Consider the following 22244-nt stretch of genomic DNA (forward strand, 5'->3'; position numbering starts at 1 on the left):
AGGAATTATTTACTATTCAGTTCTAAGTGACCTCAGTTTCACATCATGGAATTTAATTTAGTTTTTTAAGAAAGATCAACGCTGCTTACAGAATTCTTGAAGCAATTTTTACAAGATCACTAGTTGTGCTTTGCTAATCATCTTACTTAAATGTATCTTTAACATCTTTCAGGTACACTGGGATTCAGTATCACTTTATTCATCATCACAGAAAAAGACATATATAAATAGTACAATACATAGCTCAGAAAGTCTAGAGGAACTATTATGTCTTCTGTGGTTCATAATCTCACAAAAGTTCTTCGGAATGTAGCTGTACTGTTATAACTTAGAACAGCACTGAAATGAGGAACCTTAGTGTTAGCCCAGAAAATACAAGTAGTCTGTTTTGTTATGTTGGTGTAAAGGAAATAAAGCTCAAGAGGGAAATCCATATGCACCAATTTTTTAAATGCACAGTGAAAAGCCATGCTCACGGAAGAGTCAGTGCAGCATGGAAGTGATCTTTCAGGAGCTGATCTTGTGACATAAGGTGGAGCTTAAAGGAGCAGCTTTGAGGTATATCTAACTGGAACTACAGGTGACCAAAAACAATAGTAAGGAGCAATGGTGAGTCTTCACTTTTATAAAATACTTTGTGGTGATTTCACTCATCAGGATTCCTTCTTTTCCTCCACTTCTAACAGCTCATCAAGGAATTCCACAACTTCACCCTAGAAAGGATTAAATTTAACAGAAACAAGTTAACCCTGTACTGCAAAATCAGTAGAAAATTTTAACTATTTTAATCAAAACATAAACTGTCATAATAGGTGCCTAAATATTTTGTAACACCCTTCATACAGAAGCTAGCACAACAAGCCTATAAAATGCAAGTATATGACCCATACAGGGGTAGCACAAGTACTTGCAGTGACATACAGACCTTACAGGAAGGAAATGTTACACTTCACAGTAAACCTCTTGTACTTTTTCAGGTATTTAAATAGACAATGAAATCCTCAAACTTAGAAAGTAGAGGCAAAAATGTTTAAAGCATTTAATTAGGAAATTGTTAAAATACCATAAAACATTAAAGAATTTTAGAAAGCTTCAAAAGTCAAAGTGTTTTGTAGAACCATAACTTTGACTTTGCATCTGTCTGCTCTAACCATTTATGTCCCCCGTGACACCATTCAACACACACCTCCATTTTCAACCACAGATCTTCACATGCCATGCTTCAATGTGCAAAAATGTAAAGAACCAGAGACACCAGAATGTTTTCCATACTGGAAACAAATACGTTGGGTTTAGATTCAGACCAGAAAATACTGTATTTACAAGCTCCACTCTGCTAATACAGGGTACCAACACAACATAACAATCTAACTTTATTTAAACTACTCCTAACAGAGTTATAAGTCATACACCATAGTCAAATGTCTTCCTGCAGTGAAGCCTGAGTACTGTGGGATGATAAAGCCCCACTGGCTGGAATTTACTGCCTTGTCAACCAAGCTACAGTAACTGAGCTAAAACCTGTGGTAATCACTTTCAGCCCAAGGTAACACCTTCAGTAGTGAAAAGCAAGGAGCTAACAGTGAACATGCAGCAGCATCTCAGACTATTGAAAACTGACTGTAGCAGCCCATCTGCTGGCACCCTCAGAAATACTAATATTTTCCAGTTTGCCTTCCATGCACAGTTCAGAAACAACACTGCCTGAGATGGGAGGCCCCGTGGGAATGCCTGTGCTTATTTTCACTGTTTGATACAACTCAAAATACTGAGCTGGAAGAGAGATGTGGATGCTCAATGTTACATTTCCAACCTTTTATTCTAATAACTACAATGTTCTGTTGAACTGTTTTAACTGGTTTTTTTTAAACTTTCCTGTCCTTCCTTTCTTGACATAAACCTCTGTTCTAAAAAGGTCTTAAGATGTCATTTAGTTTTTTTCCAAAACAAATCATCACTTTCTGATAGGAAAATATTCTGCTGGAAAATCTGATCAGCTCTTACTCAGTCTCACGTTTAAAATAATGAGAATTTATAACAGTTATTTTGAAAGCAAGTCATCCTTGCTTGGATGCTTATTCTCCCTCTTCCCTTCACCCCCCATTCCAAGTCTTTGTGAACTGTATTAGGCTTCTGAGTCTGCTCAATGAAGACTGCAAGCAGTATTTTACAATCCTAACTAAATTTTAAGCACATTTTTATCTAGAAAGGTATTCCTTAGGAAGACAGCACCTTCCAGACACACGCAGTTTGAGACTCAAAACTTTACAGTTTTCTATTCTGGAGAGGAAAGGGCATTAAAACCTCTGTCAGTGAAAATAATAAAAGGAAATAGGGAATTTTTGTCTATTTTTAATACAACAACTGTATTATGGATATGGTGATTAAAAATATTAACATCACATTTTTCAGAAGTGTGATTAGCAAGGAGAGAAATAACAAGAACCAAGCAAACAAAAATAAAAGCGAGAGGAAAGCTGGCTGAAATAACTGCTGCTCTTGTTCCCTGCTTCACAGTTCCATCTCAAAAGACTGCGAAGTTTTTGCAACTATGAAGTGGTTTTAGCAAGTCCTGAAGGATGGCAATTTATTTAGCTTTGAATTTGTTCAAAACATCTAAGTATCCAATTCAATAAAAACACAAGAAAAAATGCCAGCACTTTCATATTCCCTACTTGTCTTCCTGGTTGCAGGAAATCTGGCAACTGGAAAACAGGAATTTGGCATTTCTGCATGTTTTTCTTTGTTAGAAGTATTTTGATTGCCTAAGGAGCCCAATCGTGGGAGGAACTCAATACCACTTCATAAATGCACACGAAGAAAATAACCACTAGGTCCAACAATCACTCTGTGAGCAGCTGAAAGATACAGAAACGGAGGCACAGAGGACTTCAGGTCGAGTTTTATAGCACAATCCTAAAACTGCAGGCACAAGCATTTGGGTGCCTCTTGAAGGACTACAGACAGGCAGGTCCCATTAACTCTGAACAAAGTTAGGAGACTGGGATTACAGGTGTCCACTACAGGGGTCCCAGATCTAATTCAGACTGATTCTTTTTACACCTCAAGATCATAGTTTAATGAAAGAATAACAGATATCAAAAAGGATTTCCCTCCTTGGTCTACCTGCAAAGACAACCCTCAAAAGGTAAGAGTCTGAGAGGTAGGGTGAAAGGCATAAACATCTGACTGGATGACCCAGAATTAAGTATAAGGAAGAGATGGGGATTTCAATATTGTACCTTTAGTAACTCTACCACATGGGAACTTAATTCATATTATTGTCACACTCATCACCAAGATAGGATATTTCAGAAGACACAGAAGATCCAGACAGAATTCAGGATTTTTAATTCTGGTTATGTTTTCAAATCCAGAAACACATAAGAAGCCCAAGTTTTAAATGCAAAAGGATATTAAAAGCAACAGTATTTGAAACAAATTTGACTGAAAACTGAAATCTCCAGTGCCTAAAATTGACCTCTAAAGGAAAGTATGACAGAAGCTGTTGTGGTCTAATGAGAAGTACTGGGGATCAAGAGAGGTTGAAATATGGCAAAAATATAAAAATAGTTGCTGAAACAATATATATGCAGAAAATAATGCTGTAATGCAACTGAATAATTGCCTGGATGTTGGTTATTTTTGAAAAGGCAAAAACTCCAGATTACAGTTAAAGACAAACAAAACCGGTAGTTAAAATATTGTTGCTTGTGCATTCACAGTCAGAATGTAAAACATTTGCAAGTTGTCCATAGTGTGGTTGGCAGCCAAATGAAAAGGTTACAACGCTACATCAGAAGAGCTGATCACATTGTCACACTAGCAGCTATGACCAGATTGATCACTGTCCTTGCCCCATTAGCACTCACTTGACACAGCATCAGGCATTTTGCATGACTGAAGTCAGCAAATATTTCACAGGTGCTCATTCCAGGGAAAAAGCCGCCTGCCCACTGTATCTAATAACTTCATGCTGGCCTGCAGATCTGGATTCTGAAAAGATTCTCTCATATGATTTAAGCATTCAGTGTGACAGAGTTCCTCCTGTTATCTGGTATGCTCTTTGGCTCCTACCTACCTTAATAGGAAGGACATAAAATTTTACATGCAAAGTCAGCTGCAAACCCGTAATTCTTTGTGCTGCCAGCTACTTGAGGGGACAACAGCCACCCAGCTCTAATGCAGGTGACATAAACATGCTGCTCAGCCACAGTGCTGATGTAAATCAGAGTTGAGCAACATATGGCCCAAAGCCTGACACAGCTGTCTGGCTGGTAGCTAGCATATCAGTATGTGAAGTCTGACTAAGCTCTGGGAAGAGAAGGGTTTGCTGCCAGACCAGTACATGTCTGATAGTTAGGCAGCCAACAACTGGAAAGTACGCACATGTGGACTGGTTGGTCAGCTGCAGTGAAGCACATCCTTGTTAGCAAGTTTGCCCTCAGTCCACAGTCATTGCCTGCGGGTTTGCACTGGAGGGCAGGTATGCGCAGCAGGTATGACCTCCCTCCCTGTGCTACCAACGTCTTCCCTCTCCCAGTGCAGGGACAGTCAGCGGAAAGTGGGAGTGATGGAGCAAGGATGTATGGGAAAAGATGGGACAGGTATAGACTGAAATATGGGAGGCACAATATCAAACAGCAGAAGGGGAACACTCCTGGGCTGGTGCAAGTGGTAAGAAGAATCAGAGGAGCTGATCTGATCAACTGGAGCCTCTAATTATCTGCCAGATATGCAAATTGAGCATCCTTGGCTTAGGTTAACAACTGAACAGAGGCACAAACAGAAAGAACAAGTTTTATACCACAATAAGTCATCCAAGAAGGCTTTACAGAGCATACATGTGTAGGTGAATTATAATAAAAAATAATTTTAAAACAGAGTTCTTGATCAATTCTGAATAAGCTAACCCAGGCTAGTCAGATTGGTGCACTATTATAAGCGAAGCCAGAGCATTTGAAAAAATAAGTCCTAAAAAGGAGAAAAATGCAGAACTCCTCACTTCTTATACCACAAGCCGAGTGTCCAAGACCAAGGTACATATTGGGCCAGGGATTGTTGCTGGCCCTTCCTTATGCAATATTAAGTGCTGCATTCACACTTTCAAATCACAACCTTTTAGAAGAAACATCTGTACTTTGCAGACTCCTAGCCAGCTATTAAAATAAACAACAAAGAGGAAAAGTTACCAGTACATGTCTCAGTTGTGACCCACTGGAGTCTGATGGTCCAGCACCAACTTTTCTTTCAACAGCAGCATTTAAAAATAGTAGCAAGCAGTGACAGTTGTACTGCTCACTGACAGACCCCAATGCTTTGCCGTTGGTTGCAAAGACTAAGCATTGCCTTCTGTGTAGCAAATATTAATCATTCATGGGGCCTTGCCTCCACCTACAATCTGTTCTGTCCCTTCTTAGTGTGGACTGGAAAAGTTCTAGAAAAAAATAAGCTTTCTTGCAGTAACTTTCCATGCAGATCTGCTGATGGCCTTTTCTACAGGGATTCCATATACACTGCAGTGGGATAGCCTATTCTTCAGGGAAGTAACAGAAAATATTAAAATAATAGTCTTCTAGAATGAATTAAGATCTACAGAAAAATATTATTATAGACATGCTTTCATGCATGATTATCAGTGAATGAATAAGAAACAGTCATTATCCTAACTCATCCAACAAAGAGACAATACACAGAGCGAGAAGAATTGGCTGGATCTTTGTTTCCTTATAATATATGACCTAGAAGGAAAATAGTTATCCCACAAAATGTCCCCCGGCTGTCCTTCACAGCAAAAATTCAGATTTTGCTAAAGTTCAAAGATCTTAATGACTGGAAACTTGAGTTCAACAGTGAGAGTAACAGATCTGATTCCCTTACGTGTTGGGTGTAGGTGGCAAGGTTGTGGTAGTGGGAAGGGTTGCAGGGATGGCCTCTGTGAGGAGACGTCAGGGCTGTTCTGTAACTAATGAATAATTGTCCTGTAACTGCCCCGGTAACTAATTTGAGTAACTAATGGGAGTAGTGACAAAGAGTAAGGTTATGAAAAACAGCAGATTTTGTTCAGGGACGAATAACCATCTCGCAAGAGTGAAGACAAAGGTTGGATATGGATGACTGTGGAGGATACATGCTCCCTGGGCCTGATAGAGCCTGCAAGCGCACACCACAGCTCACTGGCCAGTGATATTTGGGGGGGGGCGGGAGGGGGGGTGACACATTATTTTGGGATAACAGTAAGACATGTGTCAATGGGGAGCTCAGCCTGAAAGGTTTATTTAGCGTTCGACCAAGAAAAAGCTCCTTGATCTAACCTTCAGTTAAAACACAAGAGTTCACTGTAACCACCTCAAAGCCCTCCCAGATCCTCCACGAACAGTACAGACCAGGCTGGACATTCCTCACATTCTAGCAGGGGAAAAAAAATCCCTCAATTCTTTGTGCAGAAAAATTACTTGGCCCTTAACTTGTTTATTTTTCAGATACTTAGTCCACAGTGTGACCCACTGTCACATGCTTTTAGTTTTTTTTTCCCCCAGTATTAAAAGAGCTTAGTTGTTCTTTACATATATGTTAACTACTTTCTCAAGTATTTTTTCATTTCATTTTTAATGATATATTCTGAACATGTAAATGTTCTCTTCCCATATACTATGGGAGATTGCAGTACACTGCAGTTATTACAACAGTATTTTACAGCAATCCAGTAAATATGCTTTCCTCTTAACATTTTTATAATGCCTATAAAACACGAGTCAACCTAGTTTCAGAGCAACTTCAACATTGCTTCTAGTGGCTTTGTTTCTGAGCTCTACTTACACCCTCTGGCCTGCTTTATGCTGCACACAGAAGCTGAAGAAAACCTCGGCAGGTAAAAATTCCTCCTAATGGCAGTACCCGCAACTTGAAGATATCCTGCCATTTAAGCCCAACCATGCTTGCAGCTTCCCATGGTAGGTGGTTAAATGGTAGGAGGAACACTTTTGACCAAGATACACATCCAACAGTAAAGAAGCAAGAGGGGAAAGCAGGAAGCTGCTGGAGAGCCAGCCACATGGGCAGCATCTCCACTAGGAAATGAGGATGAAAAAAATCTCCTTTTTTGTTTAAAGAAGCGTATGTTGAATAGGGACCAAAACAATACCAATTAGCTGCCAACTCTCTCTGAAACAGCTGTCACCAGCTCTTCTCAGTGTAGCCATGCTGTTGTAGCCGTGTTGGTCCGAGGTTGCTGGCAGGGCAGGGTTTACAGGTCTGCAGTTACAACTTGCCGTTACAAGTGTACTTGTATAAATCACTTGAACATATGCAAAAAGTTAATAAAGCTGAAAATATGTTCTTAGCAATTTCTGAACAGAAAAATAGGCTGAATTCAGATTATTATTTGCTATCAGTAGTCCACTGGGCCCTTGTGCTTTGATGCTATTCCGTATGTTCTCTTTCCACCGGTCACATGAGTTCAACACTTTGCATCACTCTTAGGAATGGAGCATTTGAATTTCAGCTACTATACAAACAAACACACACGTTATATACAAACAAAAAGAACAAGATGCCAAAAAAGCGGGACAAAGCTGCCAACAGTTTTCCACCTACTGATTAAGTGCCGAAAGAAAAATCACATTACAGGATCATCCCAGCCAAATACTTGTGGTTCCTATGTAATTTAGAACAGCTAAGTAGCTATCCCTGAAAAATAATTCCTCAAGAACACTGATTTTATGGGCCAGAAACATGTCTCATACAATTAGTGTAGAGCTGAAGTTATATCTACACTAGCTGAGTATCTGGCTCTTAACGGCATTTCAGTTTGCTATTTAAATCTGTGCAATACTAGTTGTACCTATTATAGACTCTATGCATTACATATCTGAACAGAAATCACAAAGCTTGACTATGCGTGGTGGCTAACTAAGATGACAACACTGTAATGTTCTTTGAACTTCACTATGGAAAACGGTAAGGATATTTAATAATAATTACTTTTAAGAAAATGTAATTTATAGCTAGTTGGCGCTAATATTCTCTGTCACCTCTACTGTGTTAAATGTTTGAACTAGAGTTTTTAATTTCCTTGTGGAAAAACATTAATAAAGTAACACGAACAGGACAGTATTTCTTGTAGTGACATATGCAAAAATTATTACTGCATGTTCCAGCCCCTGCAATTACTGCAATGTGTTACTGGAAGAAGCCACATGTTCTCACTCGCTTTGCTAATGGGATTTAAAAAGACACATGGGTGATCTGGGATACAGGAGTACTGAGAAGTCTGAATAAAGTGAGATTCTCCACTTGGGAATAATGACATATTCGCATAGGAAGAGATCCTTTTGCCACATCAATCCTTTTGCTTCATTCAAGAAAAGAGAATTATTTTTTTCTGCAGATTATTTTATGGGCTTGTTGGCCCACAAGCAACTTCACAGACAGCAAACATGGGCCACAGAAACTCACAAAAGATATGGCCTATGGCCTGAGAAGCACATGATTTAAATAAAGTGCACTAAAAAGACAGCTTGCCTCCATCCTTAACAATTTTTAATAAAGCTTTTACTATAACACCTTATCTGGGTTTTTCATCAGTTTTCAGCATTCCTGTGGAATAAACTTTTCTATCTGTGCCAGGAGAAATATTAAAAAAAAAAATTCCACTTGCACTATGAGGCCCTGCCCATACAGCAGAAACTGCAAGGCAGTGATTTTACCTTTGCGCTATTCCTGCTCTGTCTGGACTCCCTGGAAGGCTCCTACAGCCACAGACAAGTTCTGGTAGCCAGGGATTTATGAGTTCACTACCAAAAGCTTGAGCCAAGCCAGAGGCATGGACAGCCTCAATCCCTCCCAGGTTCTTCAGCCCTAGGAAGGGAGGGCACAGAAGCCCTTCAGCTTTTCCCCGGGAGAGGAGAATGGTAACTTTCCTAATATGATCAGAGTGGGGGGTAGGAATAGGCATGACCAGCCCAGTAATTTTGGTTGTTTAACCCAAACATATAATCAAGTGTAACACGACTTCCTTGTCACTTCCCCAAAAGTTTAATTGATGTTTCCACTGGACTTCCCTCCTGCAGATGGCAAGGTCATTTATAATTGCACTGGTGAAACAGGCTACAGGAATGAATGCCAGCAAATGAATGCCAGCAAATGAATGCTTGTTTATTCCATACACAGTGCTTGAGGGTGAAGACGTTTTCTATAATCCCTTCTTGTAACAACACATGGGGAAAGCCCTCACAATGAACTGCTTCTCCCCTTCCTTAATTACTCATCCCTGTGTTTTGAAGCAGCAGGTATGAAAGAAAGAAAAAATGACAAATTAAGTTTATGCCTAACATGAGAAAACATTATGGGCAAAGCATAAACCAACAAAGGAATATAAAAAAGTGCTCAAGTATTTCACACCCTGATGAAAATGCATACAGACCAGTCCTCATCGAAGCTTAACGTTAAAACAAGCTTATTCAACTGTCTTTCACAGAGTTTTATCACAATGGAAACTCTTCCTAAAGTCTGGTAACCTTGCAATGGAATTTTACATATGGAGTTGTTTTCAGGTCACTAGCATACCGAAGGCAGCACAGACATGTTATTACTTCTCCACTATAAAATATTCTCTCTCCCTATGTGCTGGCTAACATAAAAATTACAAAGGTGATTTCATCTTTTAACATAAACCACTTTCTCTTTTCTCTACTAAAAAAGACCTCAGCAGTGCTCATAACAAGTCACTGCCCCATGCCATAACTGAACACAGCTCTTTGCCAATGCCAGCAATGAACTATTCCATCATTTGAAGATTTTTTTTAAACATTTAAATGAAAGGTTCCGAAAACAAAGCAAAACAAAAGGCAATCCAAAGCCTCCATGATTTATACTTTAATTTCAGCTGTGGGAGACAAAGAAAAGCCCTTTCAACAATTTAACTGCTTTTCTTGCACAAAAAATCCACTTTACATATTTCCAGTCTAATAGTAGTCATTTTATTTGGCCATGAATTCCAACCATTTAAGAAGCAAGACTGGGTGACCAAAATGTTACTGTGCAGAAGAAAATAACAGGTAACAAGACTTCCTTTTGACAAAAATTACAATTTAGGTGGTTACTTCTGGACAAAATTATAAGGAACTTTAAATCTAATTGAAACAACATTTCAGAAAAAAAGCACAGAAAAACGTTGGGCTTAAATATACATATACTACTTCTCTGCCCCCTGGTGTTACAGCTTGCAAAGTGGATTTTCTTTTTCTGTGGGCTCAGTGCATTGTATTTACCTTTGTGTTAATACTGTCCATATTTTTCTAAAAGGTACATGATGTTCTTTGGGTTTGTTTCTTATATTCCATTTAGCAAAGAAAAATTTATGATAAATTGGTCATGGTTACAAGAAGATTTTTCCATACTACCTAAATCCTGGAATTCCATCTATGCCTCACCTTCACTTTAATGTTATTGCTGATTTTTTGACCACAATTTCCTTTCTAGAAAACTCACCTCATCATCATCCATCAGATGTTCCTTTGCAAATTCATACATTTCCAACTGGAGTGTGGTTATGTTGTGGTATCGAACTGCCTCCTATCAAAAACCAAAATTTCTATGTTACTTTAGGGTGGCAAGACAGGGGAGCGTCATCCCATATCACCTCTAACTATTCCAGTGAAGTTAGACCCAGACTTAGTAGAACGTAGATCCTGGGGGGGGTTATAATGTTTGAGAAAGTAAACAGCAGAACAGCAAGCAGCATATCCAATGTCTTCTGTGGATCTTTCTAAGCGCAGGGTCCATCAGTGTGAGAACAAAGCACTCTCCTCATTCTCATGTTTCAAAGCACTGGCGAGTCTGAGAGCAAGGAATGAGACTGCCAGAGCTAAGCAGCAGCCTGTGCCTGCATTCCAGCAGGCTTTGGACACCAGAAAGCCTCTGTCTCCCTGTGCACTGGCGTATGGTGGCAGGCAGTTCTGGGAAAAACAGAGACTAAGCTATTTTGCATGAAAATGACTCACCATCCCAGCCTGCGTCTGGGCTAGGGAAATTCTGTATGGTCACCCACCTGTCCCTCCTTGCTTCCCCGGCTGTTTGCCTGGACAGCACAGCTTAGCGCAGTCACCTACTCTCCTATTTGTGAATACCAACAGTAATCTACTTTGATTATCCCATTTAACTCTTTTTGGGGAGGAACACAGGAGAGTTCCTCTTTCACAAGAGCATCTAAAGCTTAGTGCCAGTGCCAAATGCTGCTGTCACCCCATTACCACTTTGTGAAAATAAACCAGAGGCACTATGGTTTTCATGGCAAGTGATTAGGACAGCCAGCAACTTCTATTCATAGTTACACGGATCAAAGTACAAGAAAATACAGCTGAGTGCATTTAGTATTATATATTTAAAAATTAAATTATCTGTAGTCCCCAGCTCCTGAGAAGTTACCAATGAAACATTCAGAGTTAATGTGCAGGGCCCTTGCTCTGTCCTCTCTGCACAGGTATGCCAAATCTGTCTGCGGTTTGCAGTTTTATACTGTTGTTACCCCTCACCCACCCCACCATCAAACATTGCCTCCGATACGGCTATAAAGCGCAGTTCTGTTCCCAAAAGCAGTGACAAAGGAGCGGTCCCTTTTCCCTGTGAGCTCAGACTCGCTGCTGCTGCCTGAAAGAACCAAATTTTTGCTGTCTTCTGTCCCAGTTGGCCCTGCAGGGCATGCCTGGGTTTCCAGTGCGCAGGTAAGGTATGTTGCACTTAACAGCTGTCCACAAATAAAAAACCACTTAACTCAAATGGAGTGGTATTTTTGACTTGAACTGGCTGGCCTAAGAGGAAGGAAAGTGTAATTATCAAATCAGTGCAACCTGTAAGGTGCATACATGAACTCCTCTGCAGTGCTGCTACAGATAAGCCAGTCACCTAAGCACCACACTGATGTACCGAGTTTAACACAGCACTAAGAATCAAGGGCTTTTGGGCCAGTACAGCTCTCTGTGACTGAGGTGTCTGAAGAAGCAACATGGAAAGGGCAACTGGAATGTTACCCTGCAGGATGCCCACTGTTGCTTCAGCTAGGTTAACTTAAATCACTCTTCCACAGGGAAGTCATGCCCTATGAGAAAGACAAGGCACTAAATTTCATTTGCGGAACACGTATTGCTAATGACCAGCTACTTGTACAGCACATACCACTGATGCCTAAGGCGACACTCAGGTATCACAAAGAAGTTAATTCAGTTGCATGGCATAAATCCTGGTAACAAGAAATGACAAGTTTGATTGTCAGAGTCCAGGCTACAGCAGTCCAGAAACACAGCAAAGATGCTTTTATATGTCAAATTTCCTTGGACGTGGAAATTTAAGAACAGCATAGAAACCCATTTTTAAAATAATTTTTCAAAGCCACACACATCGTTGCTGGATGGACTGATGTTTACTGTGGGTTCTTTGCAGCAAGTATTCTGAGATAATTAGAAACAATATAGTCCTGAGCCTTTTTGCATCCTCATCTACCCAGCTGTGTTCTAAATGGAGTAAGTGCAAAGTGAGTTTAGCTGGGGTTATCATATCCGGACACATTCCAATGCCCACAGAACCTGAGATAACAAGCAGGTAGGCAACTACATGTTGGGAAATAATAAGTGATTGACAAAAGCCTGAATGTTACTGGGGTGATCCTTTCATGAAGAGATTTCAGGGGCCAACTGCTTTATTTACTGAGGTAGATAAAGACATAAATATGCATAAGTGGCAGACAACTACCAGCATGAATCTACTTGTCATCATATCATATTATATCCTATTGTAGCATATATAGTGACATTCACTATCGACATTACAGAGTACCTGTACATCTCTGTGTACAACTTTCTAGATGGTTTTAATAAAACAGTATGTGTTTAACTCCAGAACCAATAGATAACCCCCATCTTCCCAACCTCTGACCCACTGAGTTTCAGGGAAATACCTGAATGTGTCTAGAAGGCATTTTAAGTAATTCACCTACCGATCTGGGCTGAAAATCCTCTTCTTTAAGTCCCCATTTGTCTTTGTGGTACTGGTAATAGACCATGTTCTGTTTCATTACTTCATCTTTCTGGTCAAACAGAAGGTAACTAGCAGCACAAGAAGCTGCATTCTTCATGTCATTCACTAATTAATAAACACACACAAAAAAAAAATCCAGATAAGGCAAATGAACAAATTCCTACTATTATCTAAGCTCTGAAAAACTCAAATGGAAACCGAACTTTTCTACCTCCCCACCAGCTACACAGAAAAAAATTGCTTCCCAGAAAGAATATGCTATTTTTGTGTTCTGAAACAGGTAAGGCCATGATTCAAAAATGGGGACTCACCTCTGATGGTTTTCTATTAAAATTCTAGCCAAACGTGCCTCCCAGGTATCCCAGTATCAGTGAGGTATCAGCCCACAGCTTGGTGATCCCCACTGGGGCACTTATTAAAAAACCAAATAAACAAATTAAAAAAAACACATTTCTTTGTACTAGAATTGACAAAGAGGGAAGAGTCAATGTGTAAAATGTGTAGTCAAGTAACATAAGCAAAAGTCATTAATGCCTTGATACTACATGGCTGGATGTGTCTTCCCTTTATGTTGGAGCCTGCAGGAGTAGCTATAAGGGCTACATCTGTTCTTTACAGTGCAAGCAGCTCCTCAAGAAACCACAAAATTCACTGAATGATTTACCCATCAAATATGTAATCACTGAGCACCAGAACAGTACAACTTCTGTTAAGCGGTCCCCTCTTTCTTCAAAAGCCATTTAGCCCCATGGACCCCATTCTAACAGGATTATAGGAATCCACTAGGAAAAAGCAAATGGTATGAAATACTCTGTAGGTTTATCTGTGGAAGAAATTCTGAATAATAAATTGAAAGCTGAGTATTTATTCAATAGAATAAGTGGTGTTACATTAAATGTGTTGCCTTAAAGTCACAAGCTTTCTTCTCTCTAACTGAATGAGTTAGAAGTCTAAGAAAAAATTTCTTGTTAGAGCTATGCACATTCAGATGCCTAACAACCATGTGGGCCTGACAGCCTGACCACCACGGCTTCTTCGAACACACCATGTTTTCTGGTGCACAGATGTACGAAATGGATCTGTGTCATTGCATGTGTTTCAATGGATAGGAAGTGGCTGACAGTGTTTACCCTAACATGAGTTACTTCAGAAAGGCAGAAGAATTGGTGTATCATTTAAATATCCAAAATACATACGATGAACATTGACCATTTATATGACACTCTGAAGGGTGTAAGCAACTTGTGCTGGCAGCAGGTATCATAAAAAGAACGAAGGGCAGCAATGGATCACTTCACACTGAGGCTGTAACTGCCTCTGTTTCCTAACACCCAAGTGGAGGCCAGTCACAACCATGCATAACTTAAACCAGTGGGGTCTGCCCTGGACAAAATCCAGCCCTTATGGGACTTATGTTCAGCAATTTATTTTGTCATGGATAATTTTATGAGCACAGGCCCTATACATAACGTTTACCTCCCATGCCTGTTAACTACAGTTATACAGGGAGAAAGACACCAGGTAGCTCACACGTTCTGCCCCAGAACAGGTTAAAATGCAGATTCTGGAGGCTACTATTTACATTCTAAAGCATTATAACTAGAGAAGAAGGTTATGAATGGAAACTGTCCCACATGATCCCAATGTTACTGAAGCACATTAAATGACTACTTACATTTATAATATGCAAACTGCAAGTAATGGTACATGGTGGCCACAAATTTCTCAACAACAAAGCCTCCTATAATGGGTGTCAGATTACTCTCACACTGCACTTTGCATGCAAGGACTTCAATATAATGATCTAGAATGGAAGAAAAAAAAACCAACACAGGATATGGATAGCACACAGTGAATTGTTATAAGCCCTCCCATTAGCTACCCATTAAAGTTTGGACTTATAATGCTCTCCTGGGTCCTGTGCATCTGCATCTTGCTGCTTGGAAGCACTGAGCATCTACAACTCCATCTGAAGTACATACCAATGCTGGTCTCCAGCCTTTCTGCAAAAATCAATGCGGTCTGGACTTAAATGCATCAAAGCTGCAATTCCAGAGAACTAAGCAGTTAGGTTTCACTGACACCTACAGGCAGTCTGTGGTCATAGGTTTTATATAGTGTTAGGGAGTCTCACATTATTTCCTATCTGTGAACCTAATAGTGCTGGTTTGTTTGTTTTTTTTTATTTTGAGAGCCTTTGTAACTTCATTAAATTATTGCATGAATAAGGTCCACATGCTGCTGAGTACAACTTTGTCACAGAGAAATACAGCAGGTGATTGCAAAATAAACCTCCAGAGATGGCTGCATTTTCTGCCTGCAGTTTGGACGTTCTAAAAGAGAAGGCAGACATGAATACATCACTTGCTGCAGAACAACTATCAGCCAGAAACGTTTAAGTTCACAAGCTTACCCAGCCTACAAAAGCTTGCTGCAATGGGATAGGATGAGAGGTGATCTTATCTTCAAGAAAATACATTCCAAGAAAACCTTCCGTCAAAGAATTACAACTGTTTTCAGGATATAGTACATTCGACACCGCCACCAAACAGAAACATTTTAAAGCCCTAGTTTCCCTGTTAGCCACATTTGGCAGGTGAAAGCAAGTTATCAAAGCTTGTGCAGAAAGTCTCTGACCAAGGCAAAAGAATGGCAAAGGCCCCTTCTCCTGTTTTCACCTCTGACAGCTCCCAACATGAAGAATGCCGAAGCTAACTAAAAATGATTGGCCAAACGGAATTACCAGACCCATCTTTTACAAGAGCAGTGGAGTCTCCAGACAAAGCAGTGTTCAATTCCAGCCAGCACTTAAAGCCAGAGACGCAAGTTCCTCTGAAGCAATCCCACACAATGAGGACAGCTGGCTTCCAAACATAACTCGTAGCTCAAGGATAAATACATAACCAATGCAATCATCAAATGCTTCTGGTCAACATTTCTTGCTACATCTACTTTCTGCAGTAAAAAACTCAGAGGCAGAATATATCTCCCTGGAGCAAGAGCAAAGTTCACGCCAAGCAGTGCAAATTTCCATTTTCTGACCTCAGGAACAAAATATTTGAAATGCAGGCACGTGGCCGTGATGCCGTCAGGCAATACCTTCTACCTTTCCTTCTCACCACTGCTGCTGGAAATTGTCCTTTCCTTCCAAGGAGGAAGAGGAAGGATGACAGCAAGTGCCAGTCACAGCTAAGCATGGACACTGAGCTCTTTACAGTGGCTTGGGGGTCGTCCTGATGTCAGGGCTCTGACCCGCTGGGGAAGAAAGCCCATGTTTCTTCCTTTACCACCTGTGATGTGACCTTCCCTCCTCACCTGCTCTCCTAGACACCTAGCTGCTTTGCCCAAGAGTAAAGCAAGGCTTCAGGAGTAGCCTGCAATGGCTATTCCATGTCAGCTGTACTGGTGGATACCAGTTCCCCACTGGGAGAAACTGTGGAGCTGCTCTTGTACTTGACGTTTATGTATCAATGTTTTTTACTGGTTTCCCCTTGTCAATGCATCATGTGGCTTTAGGACAAGAAGTTGGGCTGGTTTTCCTTCTGGGAACTTGGAAATTCTGTTGCATTTTTCATGGTTTTAAGTTGGTTGAGAAAACGCGCAGGCATTCCCTACACAAGTATCATCAACAACGCTGAGCCCAGAGCACTGCAGAAATGACTTGTTTCCTTTGCTACCAAAAAGCATAGGAAATGCTTATGCGCCATTTTGACAAGCATCAAAAGAGGTTGCATCCCTCTTCCTTTGCAAAGCAAAGGATTTTTTGTAAGCTAAACACTAAAGAAAAAGAAATCTTATCTGCTAGTCAAACTCTACTGTAGGAAAGATGAAAAATAGGCAAGAGAAACTCGTCGTATTTATAAGAGAGGAGGTACAGATCACCAGACATAGATAAACCATAAGCATATTTTGAAGACAGGCTAACCGCTGAGCCTCAAAGGTGTCCAAACTAATACAGAAACGATGGTCAAGAGACCAAAATGCGCTTTTGGGACACCTTTCCTACTCTCACCTGCAATGGAAAGATAGAAGTCTTTAAAATCTTTGATCTCTCGGGAGCCTTCACAGGCTGCCGTACAGTCATCGTAGGCTTTGAAGAAATCAGGAAGAGCCAGTTCCATGTCCGAGATGGATGTTCCCCAATTGTCACCATTGTACGCTCTCACAGCCCTGACAAAGAGATTCTGAAAAATTGGCAAGAATGAAAACCAACAGTGACTGCCCTGTGGAAAGCTGCATGTGAACTCAAATACAGTAAATGACATCTCTGCATTTCGGGGTTACTATATAAGCTGTTATCCAATTAATGTGAGGGCAACAAATACAGATGGCTAATAGATTTTACCAGAGTAGAAAGCAGAGTAGATTATTCCATTTCAGATCGACAGAAAAACCTGCTGGACAGAAATAATACTGTGAGTCTAAAGCACAGGTTTTGATAGTGATTTTCAATGGAACCTTAACAGCAAGCATCCGAGTTATTTTACATTGTGCTGCTACAGCACTCGCACATTTGAGTAACTTGATGCACCTGCTTAGCTCCATTAGTTATCTGCATGTAGTAGCTTTCAGGTATGCTGCTGTCTATGATTTACTGTGACTCACTGATGGACCAGTGCAAAAAAGCGCAAGAGGTGAGAATTACTGAATGCTTCAAGAAGAGATGATTGAGGAAGACAGCAAGAGGGAAAGGAGAGTAAGAACTGAGAACACGTAAGCAAATGAGATCCTTGAATCCCACACATCAAGAGGAGCAATGGAACACTTCCACAAGACCAGACTGAATAAAGAGCATACCTCATAAGGCTTTGTCTCCAAGTCTTTAATGTGCTCCTCAGCATCAGGTATGCTCTTATAGTAGGCCATATTTCTTTGCATCATTTCATCATCTGGATGCTTCAGAAGAAATGTGTGAGCTGCTGCAATAGCTTTTGGAAGATTATTAGCCTAAACAGGGATGGGGAGAAGAGGAATGGGGGAAGAAAGGTTAATTGGAAAAAAACAGTTCAAAGTTTCCCAGTTTTTGTCAGTGAACTTTCCCACAGCCTCTACATTCCCAAACTTAACTTCTACTGAAACCACAGTCTCAGCAGATACAAGGGTACAGTAAAACCGATAGAATTCTTTACTCCTAGCTGCATCACTGTGAACTTTTTTTTTTTTTAATTTTAAAAGTCTGTTATTGTTGCAGATAGCATAGATGATGATCGTAAGTCAAAAAGATTACTTTTTCCTTTCCCCCTCCCCTGTTCATAAAGCTGACAAGGCACAAGATTATCCTGTTGCTCCTGTGTGGGATTAACCTTACAGAAATTACTGATGCTCATCTATGGCTACTGGTCACTTACCATGTTTATGTGGTGTTTATGTTGTTTATTTGCCTAGCAGCACAGCAGACAATATTACAGTAATATATCATCCTGATAGTGTTACAAAGTTAGAGCAAACAGCAGGGACTTGTTTCATAATCGTGTCCTAATGTACTATGTGATTTTCTGTACCCTTTTTTAAACTAACTTCAAACCCCATTAGAGATACTCTGCGAAGTACGTATTCCTCATTTACAACTGCATGTGCCAAACACATACATACTTCTGGGTGCATGCATTTATACTTTTTTTTTTTATGTATGTATATATATATTTTTATAAGCTATAGTGTATAGATTTACATATTTAGGAAGAGTGAGAGAGAAAGTAAAAGTCTTTCAAGTATTTCTGAAATGTTAAAACCTTTCCCTTGTAAGCCAAGATCCACAGGAACCTGTTCAGTGTACCAGTGTGCAGGCGATAGAGCTCCACCTCACATCTGAAATAGCTTATGGAAGTGTAGGTATGAAACTATGAGCAAGAATCACAAGCACGTATGCACATGCCCTCTTCTGTTTGCATCCATAGAACGTACCCTTTCATTTCAGAAAGAAACCTGAGAGTCGACTACACCAAAGGAGGACTTCAGTCCTAACACGAGCTCTTGCTGCAGTGCTGCTCTAAGTGTCCCGGCGCTGGAACTCCGCCAGCTGCCCTTCCTGGCTGTCCCAAAACTATGCGCTTCCAGTCAGCCCAGATGGTGCTAAACACAAAGGGAGATCTCAGCTGCACTTTCGTCAAATGCCTGGTTTCTTTTCTGCTTTATGCTTAAACCCTGTTTGTCGGTAGGCTGACAGGTCTCTCATTTTTGCTTAGTTCAGAATTCACGCTGGGTTTAAATTTTCACCACTTAAAAAGAAAAAAAAAAAAAAAGTTTTTGTAGAAACATGTTGCTGAGCAAACTCACTGGCTACGAGAAAGCTCCCTCCAGAGGAGCAAGCAGCAGCACAGAAACATCTACTCCCAGGATCTAACACGTGGCAAAATTTCACTGTGGAACCCACCTGAATAAACACCTGGTCACTCTAAAAAATGACATAAAGCCTTTCCCTCTGCCTTCTTCCTACGCTATAAATGCCGTTGGCAGGGTGGGGCGGTGGGCGAAGTGACATTCCTTTCTTCAGAAAACCCCCAGCCAGGAAAAAGTCCTTTGTACATAGTACTCGTTTGTAGCTCTAGACACTAAAGGCAAACCTGCCAAACTGCACCACACAAACCTCCTGCAAATGTGATTGAAAAAGTTTAATGGGAAAGGGAGAAGTTCCTCAAATTTCCCTCCCACATTCCTCCCTGCCAGTTACTTAACGGTATCAGAAACAGTAAGCAGGAATGATTTTTGCTGTGATCCATACGTGGCAAACTTTGTACGTACCCCAAAGGGGGAATGAATAGTTAAAGTAAGAAACACAAGGAATGGAAACATTTCTGGTGATGTCATTTTGGTATCCCTATGCGGCTTGGAGAATACAAGGAGAGCCTGCCCACGCTTATTCAAAAGAAACGTCCACTGTTTGATACCTTCTGTTCTGTGTGTGCAGAGGCTTTAATCTATAAAGTTAAGTTCTTCTGTACGGTCTTAGGGATGGCTTTAAATGCACAGAATTATGCCGGTGTGATGCTGTGCGTGTGGATACCCTTCCTGTTTTATGAGAACACATTTCCCTGCCTCTGTGTAATTTGGGAAAAGCACTGCATATTTTCATGAGAAAACAGCACTCCTGCAAATAAGGCACAGCAGCAGTTAAGAAGATGTGCGTTTTCAAGCAGCAATCTCAAAAGCAATGCACAGGCATACAACCCTACATAACAGACACTGGGGTATGTTGGGAGTGAATCCCGAAAAGAGAAAACAACCTGACCAAAGACTTCAGCTTGTTTTCTCCCCGCCCCAGACGTCCCATTTATTTGAAATGCAAGTAATCACAGTGTCTGAGGGACTGGTGCGAGGGACGGGCCTTGATTTAGACAACAGAAGATGAAGATGAGAAGGAGAGAGAAAATCGTCCATTAGATCCTGGACAGAAGGATGACAAGAAGCTGGAAAAACAGGATGAAATCTGTTACAAGAGGTGTGTGTCTCCAGCCCTGGCTCACCGAAGAGCAAAAAAGAAATGCCATTCCAGGGCCAGCATCAGCGTCACACTTCAGCAGCTGATTTTCACTTTATTCCCTCCCGCTAGCTCTAACAAAACTGGAGTTTCGCAGGCATCAGGCTAGCTGCGAGTCACAGCCTGGGGGCTGCTGTGCTTGAAAGACCTGCACCAGAAGAGAGCAAGCGAGGAAGATGGACAGGCTGAGGGAGGGGAAGCAGCGAAGAGTGCTTGCAGTAGCAGAGCGGTAACATGAAGGGTCTGGAAAAGGTTTCAGACAAGGCCAAAAGCAAGCAAGGCGGACGGAAAGATGACAGGGACAGGGGTAGCAACAACACACATACAGGACAAGGAGGCAGGGTGCAGCAGCTGGGGGTCTGGGAAGAACTTGAAGGGGCCAATGTAGGGGACGTGCTGGATGAGTTGTGGCAAAACTGGAGAATAGCGAGCTGGCCGGTGCCAGGTGGGCAAGCAGGGGGCAAGACAAGACACACTGGTCCCACTGTGGGTTACACGAGGTGGGTGGGAGGAAGGGGCGGAAAGACTTGCCAGGGAGAAGAGGATGAAGTGCAGGCAGGGCAGCCCGGGAGGGCAGGGACTGGGAAGCCCGACCATGAGACACGGAGGGGAGACTGACGACAATTGGCAGCTCAACTGGTGTGGAAGAGGCAATGGAGAATGGGGCTATGGCCCAGAGTGACCTGCTCTGAGAGTCAGGCGAGAGGTCGGCACGACGAGAGGCTTTTCCAGCTCTGGGCATCAGGCGCACAAGGTACCTGCCTCCATAGAGACTGTGCAGGGACACGCCACGCTGTCCCCCTCCACCGTGATACCCACAGGCACGCTCAGCTTGGTGTGGCTTGGCTCGGCTCAGCCCGGCGAGGCCGGGGGGGAGCAAAGCCAGGGCCGAGAGATGGGACGGGACGGAAAGGAAGAGGGACGAAGGGCCGGGCCTCACCTTGAAGTAGGCGAACTGCAGGTACTTGTAGGGCTCGCGGCGCTGGAAGTCCTCGAGCAGGTCGCGGCCGGGCTGGGCCTGCCGGAAGGCGGGCAGCCCCTGCTTGCAGCGCCGCAGGCACTGAGCCCGCCGCAGCACCCCGGCCAGGAGGCGCAGCTCGGCCAGCGCTCCCCCGGCGGCGGGGGCGGGGGCGGCGGCGGGGGGGTGGCCGGCGAAGCTGCAGTTGCGGTGGCAGAAGGCCTCGCTGTCCCGCAGCAGGCGGTAGAGCCGCATGCTGACCTCCAGGTAGTTGACGCTCTCGGGCCAGTTTTCGGTGCTGTACTGGTCCAGGCCGTAGCGGTAGGCGGACTCGAGCGGCATGAGCTCGTCCCGCGGGAAGCTACGGAAGCTGTAGCGCTCGTACTGTGCACCCGCCGCCGCCACCAGCGCCGCCAGAGCCAGCCACATGGCTGCGCCTCCGACCGCCGTCCAGCCACTAAGCCAGCAACTGGAGCGTGGCGAGGGGAGCGGGAGAGAGCGGGACAGGGGCGGGGGCAAGGAGGGTGGGAGGGACGGTAGGTGGGCGTGGGAAGGCGGTCCGGCCCCGGGCCGGGGAGGGTGTGCGCCGGCGTGAAGGAAAGCGGGTGGTGGGGAAAGCGGGGCCGGGCCGGGGCGGGCCGGGGCGGGGGGCCCAAGAGCGGCGCTGAGGCCGGTGCTGGCGGGGGCCAGTGTGGCGCCACACTACCCCTGGGGTGTCCGCCGTGAGACCTAAGCAGGGGCGGCGCTGGTTACCACCGGGAAGGGAGACACCTAAGC

At 42.6% G+C, this 22244-nt stretch overlaps 1 protein-coding gene across 2 annotated transcripts; it reads right to left on the minus strand.

Moving 5' to 3' along the window:
• Window positions 1–32: 32 nt before the first annotated feature.
• Window positions 33–21949, minus strand: CRTAP (cartilage associated protein). Of its 2 annotated transcripts, XM_069810514.1 has the most exons (7): window positions 21450–21948; window positions 17830–17979; window positions 17045–17216; window positions 14708–14836; window positions 12992–13137; window positions 10492–10575; window positions 33–713 (listed from the first exon to the last, which is right to left on the minus strand). In XM_069810514.1, the coding sequence occupies exons 1-7, from the start codon at window positions 21894–21896 to the stop codon at window positions 654–656; spliced, it is 1188 nt and encodes a 395-aa protein (XP_069666615.1). In that variant the 5' UTR covers window positions 21897–21948; the 3' UTR covers window positions 33–653. The 2 variants fall into 2 exon arrangements, with proteins under 2 accessions (XP_069666615.1, XP_069666623.1); XM_069810522.1 differs by lacking the exon at window positions 14708–14836 and having other exon boundaries at window positions 21450–21949.
• Between the last annotated feature and the right edge of the window lie 295 nt (window positions 21950–22244).

The sequence above is a fragment of the Haliaeetus albicilla genome, chromosome 2 (assembly GCF_947461875.1).
Source record: "Haliaeetus albicilla chromosome 2, bHalAlb1.1, whole genome shotgun sequence".
NCBI lineage: Eukaryota > Metazoa > Chordata > Aves > Accipitriformes > Accipitridae > Haliaeetus > Haliaeetus albicilla.

Bases quoted from the DNA above. Each gene is read 5' to 3' on its own strand.
- CRTAP (XM_069810514.1), bottom strand. From the start codon at position 21,896: ATGTGGCTGGCTCTGGCGGCGCTGGTGGCGGCGGCGGGTGCACAGTAC. The intron at 14,837-17,044 runs GTGAGAGTAGGA...CTTCCATTCTAG, and splicing joins CTTCTATCTTTCCATTGCAG to ATCATTATATTGAAGTCCTT. The intron at 10,576-12,991 runs GTAGGTGAATTA...GGTTTTTGATAG, and splicing joins AGGATTTTCAGCCCAGATCG to GAGGCAGTTCGATACCACAA.